At 32.2% G+C, this 21627-nt stretch overlaps 3 protein-coding genes across 3 annotated transcripts; 1 reads left to right on the top strand and 2 right to left on the bottom strand.

Moving 5' to 3' along the window:
- Positions 1 to 698: 698 nt before the first annotated feature.
- On the top strand, positions 699 to 1247 carry HELRODRAFT_171966 (hypothetical protein; the record flags this gene model as incomplete). Its single annotated transcript, XM_009018643.1, has 1 exon — positions 699 to 1247. The coding sequence occupies one exon, from the start codon at positions 699 to 701 to the stop codon at positions 1245 to 1247; it is 549 nt and encodes a 182-aa protein (XP_009016891.1).
- An 11135-nt stretch (positions 1248 to 12382) lies between these two features.
- HELRODRAFT_111413 (hypothetical protein) lies at positions 12383 to 15149 on the bottom strand (the record flags this gene model as incomplete). The annotated part of the gene is made up of 7 exons (XM_009018642.1): positions 14374 to 15149; positions 13719 to 13882; positions 13335 to 13489; positions 13116 to 13211; positions 12909 to 13019; positions 12697 to 12764; positions 12383 to 12578 (listed from the first exon to the last, which is right to left on the bottom strand). The coding sequence occupies exons 1-7, from the start codon at positions 14523 to 14525 to the stop codon at positions 12383 to 12385; spliced, it is 942 nt and encodes a 313-aa protein (XP_009016890.1). The 5' UTR covers positions 14526 to 15149.
- Positions 15150 to 16345: 1196 nt separating this feature from the next.
- Positions 16346 to 20504, bottom strand: HELRODRAFT_171964 (hypothetical protein; the record flags this gene model as incomplete). Its single annotated transcript, XM_009018641.1, has 3 exons — positions 16346 to 18234; positions 18716 to 18816; positions 20383 to 20504. 3 exons carry the CDS (start codon positions 20502 to 20504, stop codon positions 16346 to 16348), a joined length of 2112 nt encoding a protein of 703 aa, XP_009016889.1.
- Between the last annotated feature and the right edge of the window lie 1123 nt (positions 20505 to 21627).

Here is a 21627-nt window from a genome sequence, read left to right as displayed (position 1 = left end):
TCCTTCAATCATTTCTAAAGAACAAACATCTCGTTAATGATGTTAAATATTAAAATCATTCAGTTTTGTGCAGGATTTGCGCAGTCAGCTAACAACATTCATCACATCACCCTTAATTTTAAACAGCAAAATGACATATTTAATTACAGTTTAATAAACAAATAAAGAAATAGTTTAATTAAAATCATCAAATCATTTCAAAATCTAACAAGTTTCAAAATGAGGCAGTAGATATCTCCAGGTACCGTACCCTGGGCAGGTACAACTTGACTCTTTTTACCTTTGATTACAATGGCCAAATTTATTCTGTAGATGGCGTTTTGTGACTGTTTTCGAAATGGTTTTTTTAAAAATAGAACTTATTTAAAAAGACTAATTGTAAGAAAGGCGTGTGTCATGTCAAACCAAAGTCCAAGCCAGCTATTAAGCATTTACACTTACGCATACAATAAATCCCAGATGTGTACAGATGCGTTAAAATATATTTCAAAAGTTAGCTGGCACTATTGTTAAGCTTACACGAATACATCGGCTATCGTCTGTCTCTCTGTTTTGATTGCAGTTACTTCACGCAACAGTTAAAATGAGATTCGTTTAAATGTAAATATCAAATAGCTTGTAAAAATAAAAATAACATTTTTATAGCATAATATAAAACGTAAATAACGTAATAAGAATTCAAGTTGATAATAAACAAGATGGAGGGAGGTGAACAAATATATGATGAAGAACAACAAGAGCTCCAGCGACATAGACAAATACAGCAGGAACCACAAATAGAACAATTGCATCATCATCAACAAATTCCATTCGATCCAGATGAACGCAGAAGAGATAAACGACCAAATATCGATACATCAACTCCTGAACACCCCTTCGTAACATTCCAAAATAGTCCCATTTTCCCACTCATCAAAGACTTCCTTCTAGAAACCGACCAACAACAACGGACAATGAATCTAATCGAACAATTCCGGACGACAAATCCCAAACTATATTCGGCCATCAGAGCCGACAGAGAAAGGTTTTTAAGACTATTCGGCATGAATATCGATTACGAGATAATCGTCCGAGATCTCGACAACATTAACCGATTCTTTGGGACAGCACTTCATTTTACTAACGAAGAATTTCGGGATATTGAATCCCTAATTGCGATGGGATATTCTCAGGATGAATGCGTTCAGGTGTACATTACTTGCGGCAGGGATGTCCGGGCGGCCGCTCTAATTTTGACATCACAATAACAAATAATAATAATAAGTAAATAAATAACAAAATATTATTTTTTCATGATTATTATGATGATACTAAACTAACACTAATAATGATGTTGAGTTACTACATTCGATTGTATTTGTTTCAATTAAATTTTAGAATAAGCACAAACTGTTAACCTGTACGAATTTACAAATAAAAAACACAGTGCAAAAATCGTGTTCTTACTGTTCAATGAATATTCACGATTACTAAACATACATTCACACACATCCAAAAAGCTTTTGTTACATCGAATGTATGGTATAGAGACAAGTGAATAAATTTTTTTTCATAGAATTGATCACGAGATATTAGTTCAGTTGCTAAGTTATGTGCATAAGTTAGGTTGCATCGATGGATAAAATAAGTTAATGAGCAGATCATCATCAACATCATCGTTGTCACTTTTGTCATAAAATTTTTATTTTTTTCATCGCCATTTCACATTAAATGGTGTTATCATCTTGATCAGTATTATTCTATCATTACCTATATATTTTACACAGTCATAACATAACATTCTATCATATCATCGTCACAATCAGCATAGTATCATCATAGTAAATGTTTTTTATGACCAGCATATATTTTTAATCATACGCATACTACAATAACGTAGTCATCTCATCTTAAGTATCTATCTATCTCACCATCGTTATCGTTAGAACATCATCGTCATCACCAACATCAACATAATAATCAAAACTATCATCTGTAGCTTCCTCACTCACTCACTCATCTCCTTTATCTTCAACATCGTCAAAACCACTAACTCTTAGATGAACCATATTAGCAAACCGACCAGTGGGGGGAAAGAATATTTTAAAAAGGTATCTTTCTTTTATAGTTTTATAAATACTAATTAACTTAATTAACCATCTCATAAATTAATTTTATTATAACAATCATCACAGTTCATTATTTAAACAATGCATTTACCAAATTCAGTGATTGCTACTTAACGTTAATTTATTCCAAGTTTAGTAGCCGTGTTATTATGAGCAGTAACAGCGGCATATCTAGAGGAATACCAAGAAAATTAAGTACCGCACAAATCTAAAATGCCGGCTTAACCTTTAACTTACTAGATCCGCGCATCATTCCAAAAATCGAACTATAGTAACACAGAATGATAACTATTCGATCGATTCGAGATACTGTACATCAAAAATGTCGGAATTTCCATTACCAAGTTATACATTTTCATACTCAGGATATTGAGTATACTACATAAATCTAGTAAAAAGCTATCAGCTTAATCCACTATATCAGGGCCATTCTCTAAAAAAAAAACAATTGAACTACAGTGCTTAGTTCATAATGATAATGATAACTATTTGTGTTCCTGCTTGAAAACTAGGAATGATGAATATTCATACCTGTCTAAAAACAGAGGTTACGGACTTTTAACAACCTCTAGATTCGCCACTGGTAGTAGTAGTAGTAGCAGCAGCAGTAGTAGCAGTAGTAGTACTATAGTAGTAGTAGTAGTAGTAGTAGTAGTAGTAGTAGTAGTAGTAGTAGTAGTAGTAGTGGTGGTGGTTGAAGTATTACAAACAAAACACACCTTATTAATTATTAACGACATATGCAATGTTCCGAGCCAAAATATGTTATGCCGTTATGCCTTCATTAATCTCAGCAGCAGTAACTTCCTAATCTTCATCGTCGTCGTCGTCACCATTGTACTTATCATCATCGTCATTATCATTATCTATTACAAAAGTAATGCCATAATTAATACTTGCCGTAACCATGGTTCAATCCGTCATCATCAATCAATCAATCAATCAATCAATCAATCAATCAATCAATCAATCAACCAACCAATCAATCAATCAATCAATCATTCAATCAACCAATCAATCACAGAAATTATATCACAACGTCAAGAATGGATTAATATCAGAGGTAAAATACATCCTAAGTCAGAAACCACATTACATTAACGTCGTCTGGGTTAGGATATATCAGTAATAATATATATAATATAAAATAATAATGTAAATAAATATGCATACACTGTAGCATTCTAATAGACGTGTGTGTATATGTATTGTATGTACATAAAACAATGTATACAAATATGATCCAAGTACAAAAATATGTACAATTGGTATGTATGTATAAGGCACATAGAAGAGTGTGATGAACACGTACGTGTAGTGTATTGTAGAGTTTATGGTATTTTCACATAGATGTTTTTTGTATTCACACAAAATACTAACACACACAATACTTTAAAACTCCAATGCATGATACATTGTTCTGGATACACTATACAACACATACACAATACAATACATCGTCCCAAACATGGAAAAGTTTAACGAAAACCTGCTAATGACGGCAATAAGGAGCAGAAACGTGGAGATGGCAAAGTTTCTCATCGAAATGGGAATCGATACTAATTTCGAGACTCACAAATTCGTAAGTACTATCGATTACCAATACCGATTTCTCTGTAGTACGTATTTTCTGCTCGATGAAAATAATAACAACCTAGAACTTTTTTAGATTTGAAATAAATACCAATTGTAAAACTTTTAAAACCTTTACAAAAGTCATAAAACAGTATGAGAATGATGAAATTTACAAACAATATAAGCAAATAATTAATGATAATAAAACCAACTTGAAAAAATGAAATCTTTTTTTAGAGTTTAGTGGAAAAGTCTGGCAGAGTGTCAGTCTTGGAGTGCTATTCGGTCAGCTGCCTCCAACTCGCATACGAGCATGAACTGTACACCATCGTTGGATTGCTGGAAAAATCTGCAAAATAATATAATTATTAATAAATATAACAATGTTTTTGATAACAATAAATGACATTTACTTACAATAACTTATGCGAGTAACTACAAAGTGACAGGTGAATATCGATTGCGAATGATAATTGAGTAAGGACGGCGATAATGCTGAAGGTTGTCAGCGTAGTGTTATAGTTCAATTCCTATACTGCTGAAATTCTATACTGTTTCGTTCGTTATTTAGATCATAATGATGTAATGTAATGTTTGTTTGTTTGTGTGTGTGTGTGTGTGTGTGTGTGTGTGTGTGTGTGTGTGTGTGTGTGACTACACAACATCTTGAATGGACGTTCTACGATGTGTTTTTATTTTAGATTTTAAACAAAACACAAGTAACAAGTAGTAATTAATTGATAATTAACTAATTAATTAATTATCTATAATAATCTGTATTCACATGAAATGATTTCAAATTGTACAAAAATAAATAAAAATAATAAATAGAAAGAAATAACGGAAAAAACAGAAAATATAAACAAAAGAAAAAAAAACAATTATTATTTATTAGCAACATCCATATTATTACACAGTTTATCTTTACAACTAAGTTAAATATACATATAAATATTTACATACATCCATCCATACACACATACATAAGTACACACACACACACAAACACACACACGCAAATAAATGTATATACATGTATTATATAGATATATTTATATATAAACATACCTATATATATTTTCACAAATTATAATAAAATCGAATATTATTAATTCATAATATTTTTATTTCTATCTTTAATTATTCATTAATGGCATGCAACAGTTTTTAATGAAACACAGAAGCACAAATCCAACTACAATTTTTATATATATAGCAAATAAATAAATGATAAACTAAGTCATATATATATACATATATACGCAAATATATTTATACATATAACCTTAATAAACTTTTTACAAACCATATAAGATCAATTAATTGATTAACAACAATGCAATAATAATAATAATAGATAATAATGGAAATAATAATAAAATCAAAGAAAAACCAATAGAAAAACACACAACACACGAATCAAAATGTACTCTACAAACATCAAGAAGAAACAAAGAGTGAAGAATACAATAGAAAAACCTAGCTATATATATATATATATACATATATATATATATATACAGTATATAGACATATATATATAAATATATACTACTATACATACTATATATACACATATCAATCAATTTTCAATTTAGATAGAGAAGCAAATAAAATTTCGTTTCGTATCGTTTCGTTTAACGTCCAGAGGCCCAGTTCCCCGAGGTAGGACGTATATATACACATACATACTACTATACATATATATATATACACACATACATATAAACGTACATACATAAAGACATATATTGAAAGCCGGTGATCCCAAACTAAAAAAAACTAAAACATTCAACCTATGCACAGAAACAAATTAACTACACACACACAAACACGTACATAGAAACACACACACACGTGTACACACACACACACACACACACACTCACACATACAAGCGGACACACTTACATAAACAAACATACAACCTATACAACATATTACCACGCCAAAATATTAATTAAATGATCAACATGTATTAATTATCCATCAACCATCCTTACTAATATTCGTTATTCATCTTTAAATCTTTAATATTATTTGTTTATATAAAATGATTCTCTCTCTCTCTCTCTCTCTATATATATATATATATATATATATATATGTGTGTGTGTGTGTGTGTTGGAAGGAGACCATATTTTATACAGAGCGCTGTTGAACATCGCGGAAATAGCGCTTTATAAGCTAATTGATTGATTGATTGATTAATTGAATTCTCCTAGAATTCATAGAATAGAATTATAATTAATCTCCAAATAACACTATATAAAAATGACAACATCAAATATGTATCAATGCATACACTCATCACACACACAAAAACAAACACACACATATATATATACATACATACATAAACTATACAAATATATATAAAATCAACGCTATATATATATATACATCTACATATATACATCTACATATAAAATTAACGATAATAATAACAGGAATAATAATAACTGTAAAGAGCATGCAAGAATGTTTTCCCATTGTTTTGTTGCGTATTTTTACATTTGTCCAACGAAGCCCTTATCTGCCTGAATAAAATAATAATAATATTACAGATGATGATAATAATAATAATGAAACATCGACGATGATGATGATGAAATTAACGATCTATTTATAGACATGATGATAATAATAGAAACACGGACTGAATCTTTAATTACTCACAACAACTGGGTCCAGTAGAGTAGATAGTGATTTGAAATACGAAAAAATGAAACTCACGTACACACACGCACGCACGTACATACACATACATACGCACACACACACAAACACGCACGAATATACATATATACATAACCAGATTCGTTCATGGATAAACACAGGAATATAGCTCACGTAGAAAAAAGCAAGCAAACAACTGCACATACAAAAAAAGGACCGAATGATAAAAGCATCTAGCACTAACATTACTCATAGACACACTCACACACAAGAGTACCGCTACAATTATAGACATATATACACATACATACACCACTACTTTACACATACATATACAAAGATTCGATCATTTGCATTATTATTTAATAAAAATTACTCTGACACTCCAAACCAAACGTCATTCATTTTATCAGTTGTGTTTCGTTTAGCAGACGAAGATACGACTACACGCACGCACGCACGCACACATACACAGAGAAGCAAACGTACAAAATCACAAACACGATATATACGTATTATATATACAAATTTACATAAATACACACACACACACACACACACATATATATATATATATATATATATATGCGTGTGTAACTCTTTTGAATATTTTAACGGACATTTATTGTATTCTCTAATTATTTAAATATTTAAGTTTTGTGACAAAGAAGAAGTGAAGACAAAACATTATCTCGTTATATGTAACGTTAATTTTATTACTCCTCTACTATTATTTCAGCATCATTATCGAATTATAATAACACACACACACACACACACACACACACACACACACACACACACACACACACACACACACACACACACACACACATATATAATAAGACATAAAATTGGAAAATATTGAACAATGTATATGATGATACAAATAAACATTGAAGATTTTTTGCTGCCATATATCTAACCTTAATTTCCTTTATTATATAGACACACAAACACACACAAACACACACAAACAAGCACACACATATATACATAGACACGCATATAAATATTTAATAAAAATATGAAAGAATTAGTAGTGGCTGTATTAATAATATTAATAGCTATAAAACAGGAGATAAAAAAACTAACAAACAAACAAACACAAAATCACAATTGAGTCATACAATAATAATAATAATAATAATAATAATAATAATAATAATAATAATAATAATAATAATAATAATAATCAATATTATCAACAAATGTTAAAACAAACAAACTAAAAAATTGTGCAACAGTTTTCTACATGAAAAAAAACTGCATTATATATATATATATATATATATATATATATATATATATATATATATATATCCAAAGTAAATCTTATGTTATATTAAACATTCTTATATATATATATATATATATATATATATATATAAAACTATCACAGAGTCATCTTGTTTTAAATATAAAGTTAATGAATAAATGAATAAACTAATGTAAATGTGTGTGATTGAAAAAACATGCCAACCAAAGGAATAAGCTAATTCTTGAAAAATCAATTAACCAACCAACCAACCAACCAACCAATCAATCAATCAATCAATCAATCAATCAATCAATCAATCAACAATTAACCAACCAATCAATTAACAACTTGTCAATCAACCCACAGATCAATGTTGGAAGATCAATCAGTCATATAACCGGCTAATGAGTTAGTTGGTTAACTAACTAACTGCCTGACTGACTGATTAATTGAAAGATTGCAGATGGATCAATCAAATAACTAATTAGTTAGTGAGTTGATTGGTTTGTTGATTAATTAAAGACGGGTCAATCAATTAACCGATTAATGAGTTAGTTAATTAGTCTGTCGATGGATCGATGATGATTGACAGCAGACGGATTATTGTTATTATTTATCATGTGACCTCCATTACGTAACTCTTGTCGTCTGTTTTTTTCGCTGTTTCACAGTTCTCTCTGAATGGTGGTACAATATTGATATATATATTTACGAATTTTAAATTTTTTTACATATATTTTAAAAGTTAATCGCAATAACAAATATTAAAAGTTAATTCCAAATTGAAAAAAGATAAAACTAAATTATTCAATCACTATCACTACTTTAGCCATTGGCACCCCTTGCCATTCTCATTGCTACAAGCATCATCATTGTTATTACTATAATAATAATAATAATAATAATAATAATATTAATAATAATATTCATCATCATCAGCATCATCCACATTACCATCATCATCACCTAGTTGGCTTCTCAGCATTGCAGCCAAGAATGTTAGCTGATCTGATGAGGACGTGTTGTGCATTTTTCATAAAACTACTCTTCAACTGCTGCTGCTGCTGTTGTTGTTGCTGCTGCTGATGTTTCTGCTGTTGTTGTTGATGTTTTTGTTGTTGTAGCTGCTGTTTTGAGTCTTGCTGTAGTAGGGTTTCAATAGCAGAAGATGGCGTGGCTATTTTTAAGTAACGTGGATCTTGTAATTGTAGTTGTTGCTGCTGCATCTGTTGAGATTGTTGCTGCAGTTGTTGAGATTGTTGTTGCTGCTGTTGAGACTGTTGTTGTTGCTGCTGCTGTTGAGATTGTTGTTGCATTTGTTGTTGCTGCAACTGTAGCACTTGCTGTTGCTGCTTATTTTTGTTGTACAGCTGCTGAACTTTAGAATTGTTTTGTAGATTTACATTAGACAGCAGCAGTCCCTGAACAGCTGCTTGCTGCTGCTGGCTGTTGTTATTGATGTTGTTGTTGTTATTACTGCTGTTGGTGATGTATGTGTACGTGTATTTGTCCACAATTCTCCTCTGTGGCAATAAGCCATTATCCATATGCTGGTTGTTGTTTGCTGTCATTGCTGTCGTTGATGTCAGTGGAAGGGATAACGTTAATGTAGGGAGTTTAGTGCTGCTGATGTTATTATTGATGCTATTGTTGATGGCTTTCGTTGATAAACTGTTGTTGTTATTGTTGTTGCTGTTAATAGCTGGTAAAATGGTAGTAGTCTGTGTGTCGTTTAAATTAAATGCTGAAAAATTATTTTTAAATGTCGTTGCGGACGTTAGCAGGCTGTGCAGAGACGACGGACTTGTCGTTGCTTCTGAAGACTCTGTTGATGTCGTTATAATTTGTTGTTGTTGTTGCTGTAGAGGATAATTAAGTTGCAATATGCTGGCTGCAGGTAGCGTGGATAGGCCTATGGACTGATCATCGGCCTTTAGAGATTGTGGATGGAGGAGCGTAGTTATCATGCTAGTTCTATTGGCGTTTGCACTTGGATCTTCCTTAAATGCAGAAATGGCAAACTGAGCAGTTTCCGAATCGAGTGCAATTCCTGCAGTCGGAGACAAGAGGACAGGAGGGTAGTTAGTTGTACCATCGACAGTAGAAATTGTTGACGGAGGTAATATGTTTGGTTGTAGTTGCTGCTGCTGCTGATGTTGTTGTTGCTGATTATGTTGTTGTGGCTGTGTTTTATGAGTGTGATTGAACATGAATGAAGAAGAGGATAGTAGTTGGTTTTCGTCGAATGCTGCAGAATCAAACTGTTGCTTCTGTTGCTGCTGCTGTATGGAGACGAGTAACTGGACGTGGCGCTTGTAGCTGTCTGCCTGCATTGGCTCTGGGGAGGACTGCTTAGATGGATTGAACAAGTTGGAGGGAAAAATTGAAGAGGATGAAGAAATGTTGCTGCCGTTGTTGAACTGGTGCAGGAAGGTAGAAGATGGTGGCAGCGAAGAAGGCAGATTTATTCGCTGGTAGTGGCATCTTCGGAGTTGAAAAACAATCAATAAAGTAAATTAAATTATCTAATTAACTAATTTTTTATTGTTAAGCTGAGCTATAATTCAAATTTTTGACTACAAATTAGTTTAGAAAAAATTCAGATGCCCATACAAAAAAATAATGAAATAAGTAAAGGTAACAAGATCAACCAATCATTAAATCGCTGATAAGACAGATCAACCATCCAATCACATAACAAGATGAATTGGACCCTAACCATGACTCAATTAAAAAGGCTACTAACATTCCATTAGACCTGATATGTGTTACGTAAGAAGATAATATGCGACTCAATTCTCGAACATTTTCATCCTCTGTGATATTACAGCTACTGGCATTATCACCATTAAGATTATTATCTGTATTATTAATATTATTATTGTTGTTGATATTATTATTATTATTATTTGTGTCGTTATTGTTGTTACTATTACTGATGCTGTCGCTGAAGTTGTTGGATGAAAGATCTAATCTGTGTAGGCCAGCATCCCAATTCGTTCGTACTCGATCTAATATTATCCTGAAGAATAGAGTTAAGTATATTATTATTAGAAGCAGTAGTAGTAGTAATAGTAGCATTATCATAATTATGTGACGACCAAAAATAGCACAATAAAAATTAACATGGATATTAAAATAAAGCAAAGCGAATAAACAACAACAAATTCTGAATCCAACTACGACAGAGTCTACAATGGCAAAGAGTTAGGTAAACTTGAATACATCGGCAACAACAAAGAGATTGACAAGAACACCAACAAAATCCTACCTTCCACCTCTTCCAACTCTCTGCCTGGTGTAACCGAGGCAACGATTAAAAGATTTGTTGTCGAGCGCTGTCGTCGAAAGAGAGGCCAAATAGAAACTGTGCCTACTGTCGTTGTTATTGAGAAATTTAAATGGATCAACAATGTTGTTGTTGCTGTCATCGTAAATGTCACTTTCAACACTAAGTCGCGGTCTTTTATTTTTAAATATCGTCGATGATTCTGTGCTGGTTGATGTCGTTTTGAGGCTTTCGCTGTTGATGTTTTCTTTCAAAGGGAACAAAGTTGAACTGAACTGCATTTAACAAAATAAACGGTATAAATTAAAAATAATAACAATGAACGTGTAGATAAAGAAACCACCATCCCCCAGACAAACCTGCAAATACGAACAGCCTGCCTTACGTCTGAAAGCGTATGGACCATCAGGATCATTGTCATAATCCTGATCTGAATTTGATGAGCTCTGCAGGTTTATAAAAACGACATTAATACTATTATGAAAAAATGCTCTTGAGATAAAAAAATAAAACAACCAATCACAAATGACTACATCCAAATCGATCAATGAAACTACAACCAACCGATAAATTGTTATAATCATCATCGGCAGAGGGCCCAGGAGGCGGCCGATGGAGATGATGATGGAGGTGAGAGGACGTGTAAGGCGAGATATTCGGTGTGATGGATTCTGGAGTTTGGTAGACCTTGTAGCGACCGTGTGCTGTGGATGACAACGAGGATGCTATTGTTGAAGGATGCTGTTGTTGATGATGATGAAGCTGCTGCTGCTGCTGTAGATGGTTGTTGTTGTGGTGATGTTTGTGTTTCGTTTTTTTATATTCCCTCTTCTTCTGCGATATTCTTGCCTGTTCCTGAGATTCAGTGAATATAAGTTATTCTTACTATAGCCATCCGAGATATAGCACTATCTTATGTAACTTGTAAGTTTATTACAAAAGAGTAAGCTACATTTAAGAAGCACTCTTGTATAAAACACCGCGGGCAGAGAATACAAAAAGTAACAAAAATTAAATGTACATTAGCCCAGGATAGAGATGATGACGACGACGACCACTCCTTCAGTATCTGCATAGGTTGAAGAGGTAGGAACCTCGGCATGGAGTCCTTCTTGGCCTCTGCCTCGGCCAGTAAGGTACCATCCCAATCCTGCATCTGGTATCTGTGATTGACGGAGATGAATTTTAATATTTTTACTTAATTATTCACCTGCATTATTCTACTACATATTTAAAATTTCATTAATATATATATATATATATATATATATATATACAGTAATATTTTTGAAATGGTACAATCAATCAATCAATTAATCAATTAATCAATCAATAAGTCAGTTAATCAAACAATCTATCAAAGAAATGAAGCAAAACTACAAAAGCTACAGCTAACTATATTAAAATTTTCACTAAATTTTTCAAAAAATATTACACAACACTGCATCATGCATCATCAACAGAGTAAAATTATTTAATGAAAAGTAATAAAAAAAGAGAATATCTTAACAGAAAAAAAACTAACATTTCAAATTTTAAATAGAATGAAACAGAACAGAGCAATATGGAAATAAAACTAACCAACCTCTTATCAATAACTTCAACAGTCAACTTTAAAAATTCTTTTTTAGTTTTCTCTCTCCTCTTCAGAACTTCTAAAAGCAATCTATTTTTTGGAAAAAAAATTACTATCATACTTTAATCTGTCAGTTTACCAGTTTTATAAAGAGATACACACAAAAGCACACAAGAACACAAACACACACACAAATAAACACACTCACAATGCTTTCTTGAGATCCTTCTTCAGTTTGAGCATCTTTTCATAAGAAACTTCATCATTCTTCCTATTCTGAAAAAGAAAAACAAACAAAAACTAGATAACAAATAAAGAAAAATTAAATTCAAACTGTACAAAAGATAAAACTGTGAATTGGTTACTGTACAAGTAGTTGAAATGAAAATCAAACAGAGAGATATATATTCTGCAGTATACCTTCCTAGTCTGCATCTTTTCAGTCCTTCTCCTGAATGCAACGTAGGGATTGTTTGTTGCCAGACCATCCCTCCTTTCTGTTTTCACTTGAGGTATCAATGAAGCCACCTTCTGAAGAATTGTCAGTCAAATTTTATTACAAATACACCCAACCCTTATCAAGACACTTTCTGAAATTTGAAAACTGATTCGGACTTTGAATCTCACCATTTTCAAACGTTTGTTGAGCCAGTAGTCGTAGACAGCCATGATCAGATCATCATCTTCTTTCAATAAAGCTTTTGCTTCATGAAGGTTTACTATCTGTTTTGACAAAGTTTTATATCTGTCAATAATCAATGGGAAGATTTATTTTGAAATCAATTAAAATGCATCAAAGCACAATCAAATTTAAAAGAACATAAATTTTTTGAAGATAAGACAAACCGTTTGCCCACTTCCTTTCTCTAGCCGATCGATCATGTTTTCAAATTTGATTGGAGGCACATCCATCTTGAGTTGTTTTACTTGTTTGTTTAGCCAAACTTCATCCTCAGAATCCATGTCATAATCAGGGACCTCCATGTCGAACCCAAGGGCAGCTGTCAATGGTCAGACATTTGCACATAATTATGACAAACTTTGCCATTAAACTTTTTTCATAAAAGCTGATAATGAAATAGAAGGCAGATAACAAAAGCTCAGCAAAGACATTATTAAATTATTACAGATGCAAAAATTATGCAGTCAAATCAAAAATATCTTTACATACAAATAAGAAAAATTGGATTCTTAATGAAATTTTATCTACCACCCCAAAAAAACACTAACGTTGAACATGTATAAACTGTTTTGGGACTTTGAATGACTTGTTCGACCCATATAGTCTGATGAATCTCTCTCCAACGTCTTCCATCCCAGGCACAGGGATGGCCAACATTTCTGCAGTTCCATAAGCTTGTTGAGCACATAATGCTCTTTGCAAATGGTGTTCCTATTTTACACAAAAATAATTACAAAATAATTGGTGATGGTAAAATAGAAAAATTTACATTTTCATTGGTTTTCAAAAGATTTTCTGGTCAACCAGGAAATAATAAATTTTGGAAAATTGGAAAATGAAATTCTTGTGAATCAGTTTCGTTTGCAATTTAATAAATGACAATGTTTGTATTTCGAGCGCTTACGTCTGGGGGCTGGGACAAAATAAGTTTGCCTAATCATGAATATTAATTCACTGCTTAGGAAAGCACCGAGCAATAGATCACGTGATAAAATATATGCATCAGATACATCTTTTCATGAATAAAGTGCAGGTTTCGTAACAGTTTTGCACTCTAATATTTATTTTGAAAATTTTAAAACAAATTGCAATGAAAAACGACCACTTATTAATGAATTTTTGCTATTATTTTCGATAAATTTAGTAAATTCAATATGGCGACTGACTGTGCAGTCCATTACAAAAAAGGGTAAACAACTAACAGATTCTTCGTCTTTCTCCATACCAGTCGGCATTTCCATGACGGCACGATTGACGGCCACAAAGTCAAGTTCTGCCGGAATTTCGTCCCCAACAAAAACCGGCATCGCCTTGTTGGCGTCAAGCGCCCGCGCACGGAAAGACAACTTGCTCATCCTGCACACCCCTTCAACAAGAATGGACTAATCCAACTTTTGAACCAGCAAAAGTCTAGCAAAAAGACGTTTTGTAGTTCGCCAAATCAATCAATAGTTCATTATTAATGACTCAAAATCGTTTCAACTTTGAAAAAATGTAATCCGATATTTTAAAAGAGCAGTTCGACAATCAAATTTAATTTGTATTTAATACGTTACACTGTCCAACATGGCGGTTAGCCAATACGCTTGTTAATATGCGTACGTTGGCTGTGTTTACTTAATGTTCTTTGCACGCGCATGCGCCAATGCACTTCTATGGTAATTCCCAGACAGACAATATTATAATTAGGTAATGTATGCCATTATTAAAATTTCTTCAATTAGGTTTAGTGAAAGATTAATTAAACGGTTTTGTGGTTTTGTGTCATATTTACGTATATGTTCATAATTTCGGTCTCGTTTATATCAGCGTAGTAAGTTTCTGATGTTTGAAATGTGAAACTTTAATAGTAGTTGTCATCATTATGGATGTTATTATTATTATTGTAATTTTTTGTTTTATTATTGTTACTATTTCGATGTTTGCTCTTTTATTATTAAAAGTTTTTAAGTTATACATTCACACATAAATCGTATAAAGCACGTTTTGCAAGCAAAATTGATCATTTTCGTATCTTTATAAAAAAAATTCAGCTTGTCCTCCTCTCAAAAGAGTGACTCATTGACCACAAAACATCTTATCAGTACTTTTTTTTACTAACATTTAAATAACTATACACATATTATGTATAAACCCTGACTCTAACATTATACCTATTAATATTTAATAGTAGTATTGTAGACGAGGAAGTGAAGTTTAATTGTCCTGATATTTTCTTTAAACAACTATAAAAGTAAATATATCAATGAGTCCTATATAGGTATCCCTGCTTTATAAATGTTTATAAATGTTTACCAATGTTATATCTTTATTTTACATCTCCCGATATGATGTCATCAGTCAGTCAACAAACAGCTCGCACCTACACATAAATGCTAGTACAAGGTGTGTCTCGTAACTTTTCTTTGGTAGAACACTTGAACTTTACCGGAATTACGCTCTATAAAATTTAGTTATTGACTGAAGTGTTCAGTAAGGTGTGTTCTCAAATTTTACGTAAGTGGCGCCGTCGAATAACTTCTAGCTCCATTGAATACACCACAGTAATTGAACTATACCACTTGACTCAAACGTTGACTGTGAGGTGTTTGCCTTTTTGTTTCAGCTGTTACAATCATTATTCAATTTGTATAAAAGTCTCTATCTAGAGACTATAAAAATAACTAAGCCTCAATTAAGTTAATTAGTTAATTAAGTACGTATATAAGTAATTTAACTTGTTAATTTCATTATTAACGCGATGAGTATGTTTTTAATGTTAAATGAATGGACACTCGATTATATCTCGCTGGTTTTGTAACTTTTAATAAACTCGAAATGATTTTTCAATCGAATTTTTATTATATTCAAATGCGTGCCCTTGGGAATCAGAAACTTAAACTAGATGGCACACATGACTTGGGGATAGTTCAATGTACAATTCTAATTTACATTAAATAAATAAAATATATAAATAAATAAATGAAATAAATAAAAACATTTCTTTCTTAACTGGTAGTACACGTTTTAACGAAATCTATGATACGTATATGTGACACAATATTTCACAAAACATTGTACAAACAGACCGACAATCATTTGTTTTGGCAATTAACCGAAAAAAATGTGGAAAAAAATATTTACACGGAAATTTGTGAATTTTATTTTAAAAAATTTAATTAAAAGTCTAATTAAATTAAAAGTCGCAGTTGGATGGATAGATGTCAGGTCTTATTAGGGGTGTCTTAATTTGAGCACCTGACGTTGAAATTGCTTCATTAATATTCATGAATCCCCTGTTCTCATTGGCTGTCCGACTGACCAATAGGTGGCTCGAATGCATATGACAGGGGCAATCTTTAACGATATCATTGAGTTTATTACTGTTGTTGTTATTTTTGATGGTACTGCTGATGATGTTGCTGTTTTGCTTGGTTGTGATATGCATGAGTTGACTTAGCGATTGTTGGTCATCGTCACATTTGTGATGTTGTTTTTTTTGTTGCTGGTTTTGGCGTATTGTTGAATAAGTTTGGCGTGATTGTTGTTGCTGATGTTGTTGCGTTGTTGGGATGAGTGACGTCATCGTCGTCGTCGTTGTTGTTATTATTGTTGAAGGTGACAGAACGTGCATGGGATGAAATTGATAATGTTGTTGTTGAATTTGTTTGGGAGAGAATTGATGATGATGCTGATGTTGTTGCTGTTGATGACGTGTTTGTGGACGTTGCAGTAGCTGCTGCTGTTTCAGATGCGGATTCTGTAGCTGCAGTTGCTGATGTAGTATTTGTTGTTGTTGCAGTTGTTGTTGTTGCTGAGTTAGTGTTTGTTGTTGTTGCAGTTTTTGTTGTTGATTAAGTGTTTGTTGTTGTTGCTGCAGTTGTTGTTGCTGATTTAGTGTTTGTTGTTGTTGTTGATTTAGTGTTTGTTGTTGTTGTTGCAGTTGTTGTTGTTGATGATCGTTTGGCGGAAAATGATGCTGTTGAAAGGTTTTTTGTGTTAATTCAGCGTCCTGTATGAGTTTAGGGGTCGTTTCTCTTTTGAAAGTTGACAGAGCGATGGCATTTTTATCATTCGTTTCGACTGTCTTGATGTCCGTAGAATCGCTGGCGCCGCGCTTGTTATTATTGTTATTGCTGTTGTTGTTGATGATGTGGTTTCTGAAATTGCTGCTACTGCTGCTTCTGCTGCTGTTAAAAGCAATATTATCACTTCCCTCTATACAGAGTAAATTTTGTAAAATGGAGTTATTATTAATTTTGTTGTTGTTGTTATTATTAATATTATTGTTGTTGTTATTACAGTTAGTTTTTTTGTAGTCGGCGCTATAATTTTTATGGTTCTGTTTATCGCTCGGTGGAAGGTTAACTATAATATCGCTCATGTCTTTGTTGTTGTTGTTGTTGTTAATGTTGTTGTTAGTAATGTTATTGATGCTGTGGTTGGCGCTTTTAATGTTGTTGTTAGTGATGTCATTGCTGTTGTTGTCGTTGTTGTTGATGTTGTTGTCGTTGTTGTTGATGTTGTTGTTATTGATGATGTTGTTGTTGTTGATGATGATGTTGTTGTTGTTTTTGTTGCCGCCGTTATCATAACAAAACGATTGACCAAAGCAATTTACTCGCCTATTCTCATTTCGTTCGCCGTTGAAATTTGCCTCTTCTTTCACTCCATCCTCTTCCTCTTTTTCTTTTTTTTCATCCTCATCCTCATCCTCTCTTTTATCTTCTTCACTATATCTCCTTTCGTTTTCATTCTTTCTTCTCTGATGGATGGAGCAGAGAAAATCTGGCGAGCAGAAATAAACAATTTCAGGAGAATAGTCATCGTCGAACTGTTGTTGTTGTTGTTGATGTTGTTGTTGATGTTGATGTTTTTGATGTTGTTGTTGATGTTGTTGTTGTTGCTGATGTTTGGAGCCATAGACGAGGTTTTGTATACTCTTGCATCTTGCGAAATTATTGTCGTTGTTGCTGCAACAAATGGTGACACTGTTGTTGTCGTCGTTGTTGTTGCAGCAGTTGTTGAAAAAATTCTCCTCAATGTTGCGGTTTAATGTACACGCTCTGGTCTTTGTGTTGTTGGCTGTTGTTGTTTAAATTAATAATTGAACACATTTTTTTATGTCCATTTTGTTTTTATGTATGTATGTATATGTATGTATGTATGTATGTATGTATGTATGTATGTATGTATGTATGTATGTATGTATGTATGTATGTATGTATGTATGTATGTATGTATGTATGTATGTATGTATGTATGTATGTATGTATGAATGTATGTATGTATGTATGGTTGTTTGTTTGTTTGTTTACATGTGTGTGTGTATCGGTGTGTATGCATATGTGTGTTTGTGTGTGTGTTTACAAGAGCTGAAACACATTCAACTTAAACAATCTTCTCACATAATTAAAAGAAAATCAAAAGCTCAAGAATGCCGTGAACGATGTCTCCGATGAAGATGATGATGACGATGATGATGACGATGATGATGACGATGATGATGACGATGATGATGACGATGAAGACGATGACGATGAAGACGATGATGATGATGACGAACCTTGAATGGTCTGCAGCAAATAAGTTGGAGAGCTCCGATTGGTTGTCACTAAATCACGAATCGATGATGATGTTCCTATTGACATTGTTCTCATTTTGATGCTGTTGTTTATGTCGTTGTTGTTGTTGTTAATGTTGTTGTTATCTATGCTACTTTTTAAGTTTATGTTCTCTATGTTTATGTTGTGGTTTGTGTTGTTGTTGTTGTTGAGGTTATATTCGTATGAAGTGTTGACGTTGTGGCGGGGAATGGTGTTGTTTGTTGATGACGTCATCGTCGTCGTCGTCATCGTCGTCGTTCGGCTCGACGGGTTGAGCTTTATTTTTCTAGGTACGAAAGTATAAACAAATTTTCCTCAATGCAACTACAACTACTGCAAGTGCTTATACTACATATTTACTACTGCGACTCTTACTACTGCTACTGATAATGATGATGATAATAAAATAATAATAATAATAATAACAATGATATCATCATCATCATTAATTTTGTCATCATCATCATCGTCGTTGTCGTCGTCACCAACATTTTTTCGCGCCGATATGGCCTGCATTTGATCGCCGAATGAAATAAATTTGTTTCGAAATTTCGCAACTGCTGCTTGCTATTGTTGTTGTTGTTGATGTTGTTTTTGTTGGTGATGTCGTTGTTGTTGTTGTTGTTGATGATGTTGTTGTTGTTATCTGTTGATTTGGCTGTTATTATGAAATTTTCATGATTTTGTTGTTTGAAAAACAGAGTTGTGAAATTTTAATGGTTTTTTTTGGTTTTTTTTAAAAAACGAAATGACAATATAATACAAATTCTAAATCAAATATACAAACATGCAATACATACAAAACAAAAACAAACAAAAAAAAACAACAAAAACAAAAAAAACCAAACAACGATCATTATTTAACAAGCCATAGAACTGTTGCAAAACTCTTTAAAAAAAAAATTTCTACTACAACGTACAGCTCAACTCAACAATTCTTTAGGAAAAAATTTTGCTATTAGGTTTTTAGTCTTTTATTATCAGCAGCAACAACAAAAACAACAATAATGACGACAACAACAACAACAACGATGACAATAACAACAACAGCAGCAGCAGCAACAACAACACAACAACAAAAACAAGATTTTTGGTGGAATTTGTTTAAATAAAAATTTTAATTTTTTATATAATTTAAAAAAAACTGGCATATTTTCTTCTTCCCTGACATGTTTTTTCAATTCTGAACAAAAGTTTACGATGCAAGCAACTTTTCAACTTTTCACTTTTCAACATTATCAACAATGCCAGCCATTTTTCGTGAAAAATTACAACAAATAACAACTAAAACAAAAAATCATCAACAACAACATCAACAACATAACCTCATCAATTACAACGTCAACAATAACGACAACAATAGCACAACAACAACACCAACAATAACGACAACAACAACATCAGCAACCACAACAAAAAACATCATTAACAACAAAAATACTAACGAAATCGTTAACATGGCAAACAACAACATCAACATTCATTTGTTACTATGGGGTCAACTCTAGCAACTTCCCTTCCCATCAACAATGGCAGAAAATAATACAAAAATATACAAAAAAACAGAATAAAACAAAAGAATTATTAAATAAATAAAATAAAATGAAAATATAAATAGATAAATTACCTTTTGATCATCAATATGCCAACGGACGCCACACACAAACCAACGCTTGTTGCTATGGTGAAGACGATGACCACTGATAAACCTGTTGTTGTTGTTGCTATTTTTGATGTTGTTGATGTCATGATGTTGTTGTTGTTATTGTTGTTGTTGATGATGTTGTTTTTGATGTTGTTTTTGTTGATGTCATGATGATGTTGCTATTGTTGTTGTTGTTGATGTTGTTGTTTTTGACGTTTTTTTTGTTGAGGTCATGATGTTGTTGTTGTTTTTGTTGATGTCATAATGTTGTTGTTACTATTATCTGTAATTTTGTAGTGTTGTTTTATAGCTTCGTAAAATATTTTTCGCTTTCGTCATAGTCATATTAGTGTAGTTGATGAATTTGTTGTGTTGACGTTAACTGATATTGTTTTGTATGTTTGTTTGTTTGTTTGTATGTTTGTTTGTATGTTTGTAAGTTTTTTGTTTGTATGTTTGTATGTTTGTTTGTTTGTTTGTATGTTTGTTTGTATATAAGATTTGTAGTTGTATTAGATAAAAACCTTATGCTAGGAAAACAGCAACAGCAACAACAACAACACATTATCAACAACAACGAAAACAACAATAACAACAACAGTAACAACAATAAAAGTAATAATAATAATGAAATAAATAATAATAACAATAATAATAAATGTAACTCTGGAATGACATGGTAGGAAGCTTAGCAACTGCGAGTTTGGGACGGAATAAGATATCATGCGACGAGAAAAATAAGAATAATAACAACAACAACAAAAATAATAATAATAATAAGAATGATAATAATAATAATAATAATAATAATGTATAAATAGAAAAAAACAACAACAAAAAACATGCAAAAAGCAGATAAATACTTTCAGGAAAAACAAAAACAACAACAACAGCAGCATTATCCCCAACAACAATAACAGCACCATCATCAACAACACAAACAACAACAACAACAACAGAATGGAAAAAAACAAATGGGATAATAAACACTAAACAATATACAAACATAAAAACAAAGACAAAACAACAAATCAAAACAACAAAACAAAACAAAACACAGCAAAACAAAGGCATTCCAGCGTGATGAATGTTCTTTTATTGGGGTTGAGCAAAAGATAAATCATGACAGCAGTATCATGTGATAGATGGATCGGCTCAGAGATGAAAAAATGAATGAATGAACGAACGAACGAATGAACAAATAAATGAATGAATAATTAGATAAAT

The sequence above is a fragment of the Helobdella robusta genome (genome assembly GCF_000326865.2).
Source record: "Helobdella robusta unplaced genomic scaffold HELROscaffold_22, whole genome shotgun sequence".
Taxonomy (NCBI): Eukaryota; Metazoa; Annelida; class Clitellata; order Rhynchobdellida; family Glossiphoniidae; genus Helobdella; species Helobdella robusta.
Note: the sequence above shows the minus strand (reverse complement) of the source record. Positions and strands in the feature narration are given on the sequence as shown.